The sequence below is a fragment of the Etheostoma cragini genome, chromosome 11 (genome assembly GCF_013103735.1).
Source record: "Etheostoma cragini isolate CJK2018 chromosome 11, CSU_Ecrag_1.0, whole genome shotgun sequence".
NCBI classification, from domain to species: Eukaryota; Metazoa; Chordata; class Actinopteri; order Perciformes; family Percidae; genus Etheostoma; species Etheostoma cragini.
Window position 1 is genome coordinate 14,004,221 of NC_048417.1, and position 14,118 is coordinate 14,018,338.

General features: G+C 37.8%; 1 protein-coding gene across 1 annotated transcript in view; it reads left to right on the plus strand.

Annotated features, from left to right (window-relative positions):
* Positions 1-1,755: 1,755 nt before the first annotated feature.
* zmp:0000001200 (dedicator of cytokinesis protein 9) overlaps positions 1,756-14,118 on the plus strand; it is a 44,612-nt gene continuing 32,249 nt past the window's right edge. The window contains exons 1-3 of the mRNA XM_034886053.1: positions 1,756-2,039; positions 5,149-5,265; positions 10,968-11,057. Of these exons, the coding sequence (XP_034741944.1) occupies positions 1,926-2,039; positions 5,149-5,265; positions 10,968-11,057 (321 nt within the window). The 5' untranslated portion in view covers positions 1,756-1,925. The remainder of the gene's footprint in view (positions 2,040-5,148; positions 5,266-10,967; positions 11,058-14,118) is intronic.

Below are 14,118 nucleotides of genomic sequence, written 5' to 3' on the forward strand. Positions count from 1 at the left end.
AAATAAACAAGTAACTGCTAACAGAGAGAGTTAGAGGCAACAGAAACCTGACCCCTGCCTGAAACGCAATATAAATGTTGTGTTATGTTATGTTGGCTGTGTTTGTAGTGTGCAGTGAGGCCAAAATTAAAAAAGCTCAGTATTTTAGGATTTCATGTAGCCTATTCTGATATAGTCCGATACCATTTTTTTTTAATTCCCGATACCAATTCTGATACCTGTACTTTCATGTAGGCCGATACCAAGTACTGCTCTGATACCAGTGTGTCATTTATTTTATTATGTTTTAACAGCTGTATACTACTATCCCTGTATGTACGTGATATGATTTCTATCTTTGTTGTCGGTCTGCCTCATGTTAAACTCTCAAACAATGAATGCCACGGGACTTTCTTTTATTATCTAGTTTGACAGTCAGTTATAACAGAAAAAGAACATAGAATAAACTACATTAATGTCGATTTTCTTCAGGGCTTTATCATGTGGTATCAGATTAGTGCATAAACTCCACTACTTCCCAATACCGATACTAGCGTTTTAGGAAGTATCGGAGGCGATAGCGATACTGGTATTGGTAATGGAACATCTCTAGTCCTGAAATAGCCTCTGCTTGAACGGTCACAGCATTAAAATTCTTCTAACTGGAGCTATTTGGCATGCAGATCTATTTGTTCTTTTTGTTCATTTCAGTGTTTTATGTTGAGCATGGAAGGCTGGCTGGGGTCTTGTAAATAGTTTGGACTATGGCTGGACTGGCTGCAAACCAATGATTTTCCTGTTCCTTGGTTTTATCTTGAATGGATTGTTGTTGACATGATAAAAAATACTGTTATTAATATCCTTAATATCATATCATTATCATGAGAATGATTTTGACCACAATCCCTGTGTGGGGCCCAGTGGCATGTGACTGTGGGAGGGCAGCAGCTGACCTGGCCCACCTCCTCTCACCTTAAGTTTAGTTGCAGGCGTAAAAAGATAAACATCCATCCCTGTTGTGGCCTTCTGAGGAATCTGTAGGTCGAGTCCACTCCTTGGTAGGTTGACTGGGGCTGCGTCGTGTTGGAATGCCCCTCAAGCAGTTGCATCAACAACCAGCGAGACAGAAGCTGTCTCTGATCTCCACTCTGTGATTACTAACCGTTCCTATCTCAGCTGCAGTCATGGTCTGGAACCAAAGCCTACAACAAAAACTTCAATGAGTAATGTTTGACTGTCACAGTTTATGGTGACTAATTTGATTTACTGAACTGCTGATTCAAATTGAGTTGAATGATCTGCAATCTGAGGAGCTAAGTCTAGCAACATATATGTAACGTTTACGTGGAAAATTACTTCTAAATCGCTGAAACTGATTGGTTAATTGGTGCGTTGTATGTAATGTGCCGATACTTAAGTGGTTTCTTTCAATAGTGCAACACAAAGTGCCCCATTTGTGTCGACTTCTCCCCTAGCTTGTTTCTCTAAATGAAACTAGCTCTGGAGCCTGCTCTTATTTCAGCTGTCCCACACAAGGCGTGGACAGTCCCTGACCAGACTGTAATACTTGAGGAATGTATATCTTTTGTTTGCCTTTGTCAACCCTGTGTGAATGTGCAGGTGGATAGTGTGGGGTCAGATATCTTCTCTCTATATGTGTGTGTCTGTGTGTGTGTGTGTGTGTGTGTGTGTGTGTGTGTGTGTGTGTTACTCCCCCAGGCAGCACAGCTGAGTGTAGGAGGGGCTATGTCCTCCGTCTGTGTATGAGTCCACTGCTTCTCACAGACAGAGGAATCTGAGAAGTAGGAGTGTAAGCATGAGTCTGTGAAGAGAAACACAAAACTTCCCAAACTTTTTCCAGTACTAGGATTTTTCTCAACCGGATATGCTAGCTGTCCACCGCTCTTTGGATCTAGCTCGGAAATATCTTACCACAACTGTTGACAATGCAAGGAAGGGCTAGTAAAGCTCCAAAGAAGGAGTTGGTCATTGAAAGTCCACAGCAGTACAAGAGCTTGGCTGCAGCTGAGGCTGAGGTAGACCCGGTACCACAGGTGGTGGTAAGTCATTCAAGGACTTTTTGGTTTAAGTTAAAAAAATCTCTTTTGAGATTACATTTTACAATATGCAGTGCTCCAAAGGTTAAACGTAATCATAAAGTCCCGAAGCAGCGGTCATGTGAGCTTTTGCGCTGCTTAACTTTTGTTATCGTTTTATACACAACGTTGCCAACTCATATTCAGAATGTGCCAGGTTAGCACTATCATAGAGGAATGTTGAACTTTACCAGCACTTAACAACCTAGAGGGAAGCAGCTGTGAGTTTCCTTAAGTTCATTCTTAAAGATGGCCTTGGCTTTTAAATCATTTTATGTGGCTCAAAAGTCAACCCTGATGACAGTGATAATGTCCTGTGGTTGGATCTCTACATAGCTGTGTGAAGTAGTATGTAACAAAAAGATTGAATGTATCAGTTAGTAGAGAGGCACTACACAGCACCATTGTTCATTGCTGTGAGAGGGTGCAGTGACGGGTGGGTGCTGCAGCTAAACAGCTGCTAGATCACTGTGGAAAGGGAGTGGAAGAGATGGCCTTATAGGTTTCTTTTTTATGGACTTTTCAGGGATGACTGTGTGTTTGTTGACTTAATGATACAGATGTTAAATATGTAGCTTACAGTGTTTTGGTCTTTATTCATTTGTATGCTGTATTAAAAATTGTTTATGGTGTATTTAAAAAAATATAGGAGATAGACATTGAAGTTCAGTATTTTCAGTCTATAAGACATAAACTCAACAAGTGTTTTGAAAAAAGCGAGGACTGATGTGGCAATAATACAATAAAAGTTGAAAATAGATCCATTTGCTATGGTCAGCACTGTGGGTTGAGGGAGTTACAGAGCTTTTGCTTACTGTCTGTTCATTTCCATAGTCAGTGCTGAATGTACTGTGTGGTTTACCACCTTCACTGGCCACTCTCAAAACACTGCTGAAGCACGGTGGCGTTTGGAGTGAAACAACAGTCAGCAGCAAAAGTGTGGGGTTAGGAATCCATCACTGGTGAGAAGAGGGCACAGTGTTACGGGGGTCAAAACCTTTTGCAGCTACTTTAAATATCAGAATCCCTATTAATTGCAGGCATTTTCAGCTTCAGCAGGTGTTGGACGGTAACAGGTTTTTGGTATAACAAAATGCAAAACTCTCCCTTTCTTTTTTAAGTGATGTTGTTGAATGTCCCAAGGCTGTTCATTCTCAACTCTTTCACTTCTGACCTAAAGTCCCTCTCACGTGCAAAAGAAATTTAATTGCCTGGTCATCATCAGTGTTTTTTTTAACTGGTGAATAATGACAATGCATCTGTGTGTACCTAGAGTTCTTAAGGTTTTAACTGGCTGGTACAGGCTGTCTCGTCTCTGTACATTTTAGGTATTTAAGGTCAATTCATGCGATGCACAGACACACACGCATCCTATCTCTCAGAGAGCATTAATTCCTTCCTTTCTGACTCATCTGTCCTGCCTGCAGACAGGTGAGCAACAATCTCTCCGTGTTTTATCTCTCATGGTAGAGAGAAAAAAACATTTTCTTGAAGTGTGACTGCATTTAATTGTAACATGCAAATGTTTGTGTTATGGTATGCTATGAATAAGCGGTTGACTGATAATGTCACAGCATGCTCTAGCTGGCAGACATGGTGGCACCGTCTCTGGTCTGCTATCCTCTCCTTGTCCTTGAAACCGATACAAAGACCTGCCCCCTCTGTCCTCAGTGTGAGCTGCTCTCTGATATTGACAAGGTTGCTAGCAACATGCATTTAAGCAGGTCAATATCCATGACTCTTCTTCTGAGATCATACTAGTATTATCAGTCCCAGATGTGGAGGCCACATGTGGGCTGAGCTGTCGCTCAGCACTGAAATCTGGCGATGTTCATTTTGCACTCTGCTGATGTCCCTGGCTACAAGATTCATCCTTTTGTCCCATCAGCTAAAAGTGTTGACAGCTGACTTTCTATCTAATGACTACCGTATCTTTGCAGTGCATACACTCTCTCCAGCCTCTGCCACTAGAGAGATTAGTAGGTCCATACTTGACCATTATTCAGACACTGACATGATGAACCATAAATCCATAATCACCTCTTGATTACATAGACACATGTGCTGTTGAGAGTCAGCCACAAAACAACATACCATAACGTTTGCTATCTGACTTGACAAGTACGCTAAAAGAAAAAGAGGATGATGAAGATTTGTTTGTTTTAACATGTGGAGTGTGATTGTTTCCTTGACATGCATGTCATGTGTGTTTGCTCTCATGGAAGGCTAAGCTCATCAAGCTGAGGAGGATGCAATTTCTCCGGGCAGATGGATGCCTGATAAATGTGTAGCAGTATATGCAACCACACAGCTAGATAAATCAAATGCAATGTACTGTACAGTAATGGCCTGTCTATGCACAACGCCATCTCTGGTCCTGTGTACAGCTATATGCTTATAAAACTCAAAAACTTGAAAAAAATATATCAGCTTTTCTGTTCCTGTGGAACCTTGTCAAAAAGATCATTTGACAACAATTGTATACATAATTAAACATGCACATAGATAACATTCTTCCTTAGTTTGCACTGTTATTGCACATGTAGTGTATTAGATGCTGTGCTCAGCCATCAAGGTAATAATGGTAATTTTCATTTTCCACGTTATTACGCTAATTAAAATATAATTGTTAATAGCTAAATGTAGTCTTTGTTTATATTTCAGTGACATCAGCCCTGCTTGCAGGGTATCACTATCTCCCTTGAAATAAATATGAACTCCAAATTGACTCTTATTCAATGAATTTCACCTGATGAAGTTCTGAAGAAACTGTGTTATTAAGTAGTGCTCGACAGTGTGCTGTGTCAGTTACAAAAGCATTGCTAATCATAAACTTTGTAATATCTTTATTGGATGTCATTAGCCATCTTTCTCCTTCCTCATTTCCTGTAATCTCTCCACTGTATCTACTTAATAAAGGTGTCAAATGCAAAAACAAAAACAAAAATACATATTCAACGGCCTTTACCTCCTGTGTCTTCACATGCATGTTACCTTTAGTATTAGGATTACCAGTATTTGTGAAATGACATCAGATGTCCCAGTAACAGAGTGCTTTGTTTGTGTTCTTCAGGTAAAGCCAAAGGTGATTGAGCCGCTGGACTATGAAAATGTGTTGGTGCAGAGGAAAACACAAATCCTCAGTGATGTCCTCAGAGACATGCTGCAGTTCCCCCTGGAGGACTTTGAGGTGAGTTAGGGCTTTGATTTCCACTGTGGCAACTCATATTACTGCTTTGGAAAATAAGACACTTTGGGTAAAAAACATCTACTAAATAAGGGTATATGTACATGTCACAGCCTAATTTGTTATTCTGTAATGCATATAGTTTTTGGGGTGTTTTTTGTTTTTGAGAAAGGGCTCCATAAACATAAAAGTTCACACCATTTATTGTTATTTGGTCAACATCATTATTTAACCACCCACTTGCGTGTTTTCTTTGTTGCATTTGTTTTGCTTTAGCAATCTTTTCCTTTGGCCGAGGCGTGGCTACGGCTGTGAGTACAGGGTGGGGTTGTTCACAGAGACCTCTCTTTTGTTTACATCCTTCCATGCTGTACAGAGAGAGATGGGTCAGGGGCCATCTAATTGGCTCATTCTGTCAATGTTGTGACAGAGCAAGTGTTATCTCCAGCCACATTGTACAGGATGTCCGCTCCCTCACACTTTCCACAATGATCTCGGAAAATCTCAAATGGAAATCTGGCCCAGTGCTGGTACTTCAGGAAATGATACTTGATTAAAAGAGGTTCTTACCAACAGCAGCAATAAGACTTGCAGCATATCCTCACATCTGACCCTAGCGTCTAGCCCAGTAGAAATGTAATACTCTTTTATTGTTGTAGCTAAATGGTATGGTACGAACAAGTGGGATGTTTTGACGATTCATATACAGTAACATATGGTGTATAGAGCTACTATTTATTGTGTCATTTAAGGGTAAAATAGTAATTGATGCACATTCCCTTTCTAACTTATACCTAAACTTATAAATCTGTGGCAATTCTTCATGTCATAGTCATAAGGATGGAGGAGTTGTATATTTATTTTCCATGCAAGAAACTGAGGACACTCCAAAATATTCCACAAAAGCTTTAGTGGGAGCAAAATTCCTGGATATTGTGCACAAAATGTTGCAATATTTTCACATAAAAGGGTTTTCTTTTAAGAAAGTCCAAAAGGAAAATGTGTCCTTTTTTAACACCAATACCACCATCATACTGTGCTCTGAAATTCTGTGGATGACCTTGAGTCACCTACCAAACAGCAACAGATTGTATGATATTCTTTTTTTCTTAGTTGCTAGCTTTGAAAAAAAAGAAACAAAACTTTACTTTTATGATAGCACTTGAATGCACCAGATGGGTGACTTTTCTCATCAACGAGCTTTTCACAGGCATTGACACGCCACTATAACAAATTGTTAACAAAAAAACTGAACTTTTGCAGCTGAATAAGAGCATTACAGTATGCGATCTATAGTATATTGCACGGCATATATGATAAAAAACTTTGCAAACACTTTTGCTATAAAAGTAACGTTTGAATGGCGTCTGAACGGTTACTATATTATACCATTATCTACTACTTTACAGTACTATACACTATACTATATTACATTTGATATTCTGTACTATACTGCTGTACTGTACTATTCTATGGTTTACATTATTATTACGGTATTATTATTACCATTCTTAATATTACATTGCACATTATACTACATAGTATACACATACAGTATAGTATAATATACTGTACTATATCATACTATAGTATGTCATTTGTAATACTGTCTTGCTACATTATATAAGATATTATATTTATACTATGTTGCTTGTTAATACAGACAATACTAGGAATATATTCTGGTGTTTTTGTATATAATATATTTAAATATACACTAGACTTGCTGACTCACTGCTAATAACCAAACTTTTGACTTTACCTCGTAACTTTAACTCTGCTCTGGTACAGGTTATATGTTTAACTTCTATTTTTATTCTGGCTGTGCTATTGCAACACCTGCATTTCCCCTGTGGGGATCAACAAAGTCTTACCTTAAAACCACTATCGGACCCAGATCACCAAACCTATGTTGCTGGTTAAATGTGTAATGGGGACTTGGGGTTTATTTAGAGCAAATAATTGTTGCAGTTACCGTACTATATAAGATGGCTGTGTGTGAAATAGAATATAAGGGAAAAGACAGTGTTTCTAAATCTGGTTTGGCCCTTTAGGAAGCCATTGGTTGTTACAGTACAGTTTACAAAAGTCTGGCAGCTGGGTTCTCAGTGACAGCGGGGCAGTCTTGACTTTGTCTCCTATCGTATCATGCTCCTTTATCCTGCCTGCTGCTGTGAACATAACATACTGGCTTTACACACACAAACAGTACGTTGTCATGGGATGACAGGTGAGAAAAAAATACCCCAGGCACAGTGATTGAATCTAACATCTGTTTCAGCCTCCCCAGACTCAAGCAAGGTTTTAATCAGCTTCTGTGTCAAAGCCTTTTCAGTGTTTGGAGCTTTTATCAAAAGGTGTACAGCCATTGTGCACTCATACAAAAACCTCAATAAGTATACAGTGTTGGTGATGAATCAAGGCCAAAACAGACAGAAAGAGCTCTGTAGATATCCTTTAGTCTATATTGTTATTTTAGTTGTTGTTTTTGGCCGTTTCTTTTGAAAAAAAACATTATCAGGTCTCTACCTTATTTTATCCCAACTGGCACATCAAAAGTCACAAGTTGGTGCTGGTCTTTTGTGAGCCAGTGTTTATATCATCTCCATCTGGGTTTGATCTGGAAACTGTTGGCACAAGCCAGTTATGTGCAGGTCTCAGTGCTCTTTCTGCAACGTTTCTGGAGAATTTTTTTTATGATTACGTGGCGGGGGCCCTTCCTTCACTTAGGTCTAGGTCCATTCATTAAGCCCACAGACCAGATTATAATTTCTTTTCCTTTACTTCAGCCACTTTACAGTTTCCATGTCTCTAAAAGATAAGGCTGGCAATGTTCTATATTTTTGTTATTTTCAACAAATCCCAACACTAAAACCATTGTGTTACTTTGCCTTTCACCAATTGCCAACTTCCCATCAGTGGCACCTATTGCCAAGATGCATTTGTAAAAGTGGGTCACAAAATATATAGTTTCACTTTTATTAGCCATGCTAGCAGCACGGCTACAGTATGTAGATGGTCCACCACTTTGTTCTACACTGAAATATCTCTTATTGGATTAATTGGAATGACATTTTGCACAGACATTCATGGTCCCCAGAGTATGAATCATATTGACTTTGGTGAGCCCCAGACTTTTCCTCTAATGCCACCATGAGGTAAATATAAAAGAAATGGTTTATGACTTAATCACTGCAAAACTACATTCCAGCTTAACTTGATGATTAGCAAATGTTAGCATGCTTACATTTCCAATAAATGTTTGCCTGTATAGCAAATTATAAATTAGTTGTTGGTTTTTGTTTATGGGATTAGTTTTTATGGGATTTTTTGACAATAAGAAAAATACAAAATATCAACGACCTTCCGCTAATATCAGTTTGAATTTACAAAATATGAGACCAGCGCTGAGGTGGTCATGTCTAGAGACCTACTTGGTTCAGGTTATGTTATATCCCTTGCTATTAGGGCATTCTTCACCAGAGAATCACATGGTTCTCCTCAGCGACTTGTAGCCCAATTAAATGCTTCCTGTTTCCCACTTCCTGGCTCCTTCTTACCTCCATGCCTGTTTATTTCAGCTTCTTGGATTGTAAAGATTATCATCTCCCCTCCAGGAAACCTGGCTAGCAGAGAGGAAGGGGAGACTTTAGGTTCACAAATATGAGCTTTGTGGAGAATTTGTCGTTGTTGACAAAACCAGATTAAGGTCATTCAGTGGGACAGTGAAGCAATAGAGAAACTGAAGTTTCATTTCAGATGTCAAGAAAAACACATAACTGCAACGATGTTAATTGTTTTATAAAATACTGTTGTTTTGTTTTTCAGTTGTCAAACCAGCCACCTCTTTTTAAAAATAAATCTTGTTTTATCCCTTACTTGTATTTGGGAATGATTCATTAACAATGAAATAAAGCACCATAAGAAAAATGTTACAGTACATTACATCAGTAGATTAAGTACTAGCACGCTTGTCTCGCTGACACCAAATGTCTCTGCCACAACCCTGTTTTCAATGTTGCCCACTTGTACAATGCTACCGCTCCATTTGGCCAAATAACTTTACTTTCTAAACGCTTTAGTTTAGCAAGCTGGTTTGCAATTAACAACCATGTGCAACATCAACGTTTGACGAAATTACGCTTTGCATAGTTTCGTTTATTTACCAGTTGATGGAAATGCATTTTCTTAATTTTCCCAACATTTTTAAAGTTTGCTCTAAATTTTCTGACAAACATGACTATTGTGTATTAGATCGGGCGATATTGACAAAATCAACAATCACAATATTTTTGATCAAATACCTTTTAAGATCTATATTGCAACAATATTGTAGGGTTGACAATTGGTGCTTTCACAAAATATTTAAACAACCAGATTTTAGAAAAATAATCATCAGTAATGTGGATATATGATTGAGTGATGATGATAGAACAGCTGGAACAGTCTGGCAAGTTCAGAAAATTACATCACTTTAATGTAATGCAGCATTAAAAACCAGAAAAGTTGTATTATGATATCTTAAATCTAAGATAATATCTAGCCTCATATATCAATATCAGTATAATATTGATATAATGCACAGCCCTATTCTGTATTGTACTTGTATGTGTTTTGATAAAAGGGAAAACATTGTATCTGCAGATAATTATTTTAGAAAAATGTATTCCATCAACTTGGTGTTTTTTCAAAGGATCATTGAATTGAACTGGATGGAGTGATATGTATAGGATTATAAACACAGTTAACTTGACTAATGTGATTTTTCTACTACAAACATTATGTGGTGAAAGTAGTTTTATTTTATCAGCTCTGTGGTCAATAGGACTGATAACTAATGACATACAACATATTTCTGCTCAAAGTGCTTCAAATTTTAATAAAAACGCGTTGGGGAAAATATAATGGAAGTTTTGTCTGCATCCCTCTCATCATAGAAAAGATAACTGACCAGCATTTGACTTGCACAAAGCCACTTTTTAGTTTCCTTTTAACACAGTCAGCTGAACGGCTTCACTTAATGCTTGTATTCATATTTCACGCTGCTTGCAGGGATTATCTGTCAAATGCACTTTATTTTTATATTAATCCGCCTGCTAAAACCTGCTGATGATGGTGTTGTACAAAGCAGTATTTTACTTAGGGCAAGTTTGAATAGAGCTCTAGCTTTCACACTAAAACTGACATATTGGGTGTCTATTTACTGAAGTTTGCCTTGCAGAGTAGTTGGCCTGGCTGTTGACACTTAGTCTTGTTAAAATGTAATTTTAGGCTTTTACTTATCTTTCTTGTTCTGCTATGAAACTGCTGTTTGGCTTCAGTGAACAATAAACCTGTTGGTCATTAGCGAAAATCTTAAACCCAGCATTATGCTGAGATGCTGATTACTCAGAGTGCGGCTGTACAACAGTGGCAGGGTGTGTCTGTGGGTCCTGGAGCTGAACAGTATGGACATCCTGCCTCCCTCACATACTGCCCCTTTGAACCCTCAGAAAGTCATCAGTCCTTTCTCAAAAATAGAATAATATTTAACAACAAATCCCAGAGCAAATGTGTCCAGCTGAGACCATATACTGTAATACTGGGTGTCCAGCTTGAGCAATGTCTTCCACATTTTGTTTTCACTTTTGCAATGTTGTCATGTTTGTTGTAATTTCTCCCTGATCTGTTTCTTTTGTTGACTAAACCATCGCTTTGTGTTGCAGATTTCAACCTTGAGGCGGCAAGGGAGAACTCTCTACCCCACAGTACCTGGAAATGCAGAGCGGGAGGCCCAGAGTCTGTTTGTCCAAGAGGTAAGCTGATTAAAGGCCCCAAAAGCATATTTTTTAATCAACTTCTTAGTATGCAAAAATGGGGTTGTTACATAAACCATTTTTAGCCCGTTTTGGTTATTTCAAATTAGAGACTTCTGGATTTGTGTTTTTGTCTGAAGTGGAAAGAACTAAGATTCTCTCTCTCTCTCTCTCTCGCGCTCTCTATCTATCTATCTATCTATCTATATATTTTTTATATATACACTGTATATATGAAATATATTTACATGCACCAATCAGGAATTGGCAACATCTGATACCAGACCAATTTCCATGAAATCTGATATGAAACCACACCCACACGGTCCTGATGAAGCATAGTAGTTAATGTCTTAATGGTAAACTTTTAACAATTAATACCAAACTATATTTTTTCAAACTGGATGTAAAAGACGTAATGAGAAAATGCATGAAATTATGCTTATCCCTCATGTTGTCCTCGGGTCAACTTGACCCATTTTCCTAAATCAATGTTCTTTTTAACTACCCAATTTTAATTACCTAAAATAACATGATTGATTCCACACAATGCTCTTTGGCAAGTACAAATCTCTATATTCATTCATTTTCGGGTGTCTTATTCAATTTTCAATTTTCAAAAAATTGAAGTAATTTTGTAATAGTATTGAGTAAAAGTTGAGATATTTCAGTCTTTGATTATTCATCAACATACTGTACATTCCAGTAATTCCTAATTTCTGCTTTTCTAAAGCAAACATTAGATATAGTTAACTATAAATGAGGTTTATTGAAAATAAATCCCAACAATAACTGTAAAACTAAAGTTAATAAGTTTGTGTTATGCAGTATTGAAAATGTCAAAAAAAAGTGACAAACATAGGAAACAAAGCTTCAAAAGCGTTGAAAAAAAAAAAGAAACGTAAGAAAAACTTTAAAAAATCAATTAAAAAAGCCTCAACTAAAGTGTTGATTTTCAATTTTGACGAGAAGACAACACAAGGGTTAAGACATTTACATATTTTTCCAGATAGACGAAGCAAAGCTGGAAAATGCACAGTCAATGTGAGTGTGACATAGCTTCAACAAAAGCACTGGGACAAGCACATTTAGGCAATTCTGTTTAAATGTTGTTATTAAACCATATAAAAGGTTTTATTTAACTTCAGTGTAAATTTGAGTGAAATATTGGGAATATTAAGGAGCAGTAATCACACAGGATTTAATCATTGGCAACATTTAGTAATTTTATAAACACTAAAGGTAAAAGATTGCAGGTCAAGTCAGTGTAATCTTTATGATTATGTGAGAAACGTATTCATGTCGGTATTAAATCAAATAAAAAAACAGAGCCCTTTTAGTACTAAACAGTTCAATTGCAAAACATAAAAACATGGTGACCTGAATGTAAGTGCAAAGTCTGGTAAAAGAGGTTTGGAAGTGGTTAGGAAAGTGTATCATATCACCTAAACCAAACCGACACATTGCTACAGAATAGTGACACTAATGTGAGTCACTGGCCAATTTGTGACCTAATATTAGCAGCTGGTACTGGCAACTGGTACAGCTGATCAGGAAACCAATTTATTTCTATTAAATGGAACATTCGTCTAACTTAAAGTAGAAACTGTTACGTAAATGGTATCTGGACTCATTACAGATCATGGACTATTTGTACCGTATTTCCTCAGTAATATCTATTCATGGCAAGGGATGTAGGCATGATAAAGTACAATTAATTAATACAATCCGCAAGTTCATCAAACTTCTGGTTGTTGTCTGTCAGTGTTGGTTTATAGTTCTGTCTTTCTGTGTTGAGTCTCGAACATATCTGCTATCAAATGTCAGCAAAAGGCCATAACACAGAACAAGTTGTAAACGTTCTTAAAAACACAGAAGCTCTTGAGATGTTTTTTGTGTACTCATTTAATTACTGTGAAACTGAAAAAGAATCCTTATTGTTTCCAGTTGTGGTTGATAAAATGATAAAGCATGGATACAAGAAGGGGAATGTTTCTGTCTCTAACACAATGGTTTACCATCCGGCCCATGCACACTGCTCTTACTGTCTTTTTAAGCCAGATACCAACTGGCTGCCGGCAGTTTACCTACCAGATCAGAGGTCAGTGTTTTTAGGGAGCCTTTCTGAAGTCATAAAGATACTAAAACTCCCAGTCAAGTGTTATTTGACATCACCAGGACAGCTGTGGGGACCTATGGGATCTACCCAGCATGATCCCTTCTGTTTCCGATCCCTCCACTGATCAGGTTGCATTTTGTATCCCTGCTGGGGCAGTTCTTGTAAACGGCACGTATTTATGCAGAATAGATACCAGTGATAGGAGTGAGCTGCTCCTATCACTGACTGACAATAAACAGATGTGTCCTTTCCAAGCAAAGGGAGATATAGATTCACTCCCTCCCAGTTTGTGCTAATGGATGGTTAGACTGAGAGGGAGTGTGAACACTGACCATACTACTTTTTAAGGATATCACTGGATAGAGGCTTAAATAGTTGCTCAAAACAATCATTGCATTGTGATTGTGCTTTCTTCAGTTCATCACTACTTTCATTTTGTGGGTAGTTTTTGTTTTCTGCCTATTGTGAAAAAAACTGTGTAAAGCCATGTGTGGTTCCAGAAGGAGCTGTGTGAAATCTAATCATTTTTCACTACAAATTTTAAAGAGTCAGAAAGAAGTGAGCTTACCAGACGTCTGTCATCTGCTCATCATCTCTGCTAGATGCTACATTAGCCCTCCCATCACACACCTGAATCTCTGACTGAACTGTCTGCAGTTAAGTGGCATTGTTGAAAAAAAAAGATAATATCTGCTTCATTGATTTTTGCAACTTTTTTTTTCTAAAACTGTCCATTGTGATTCTGACAGTGTTATAAGAGTACAATGCTTAATAAGTGAAGTGCTGATTTGAAGGTGTCACTACGCTTTAACCAAAGTGCTAGTCAGATGATCAAACAGTGTCTGAATCTCTCTCCCCCAAAACTTTCAGACATTGTATTTGGGGGGCTGCTTCCGTAACTTCAACAATCTAACAATTATGACTGCATCATGCAGCAAATGG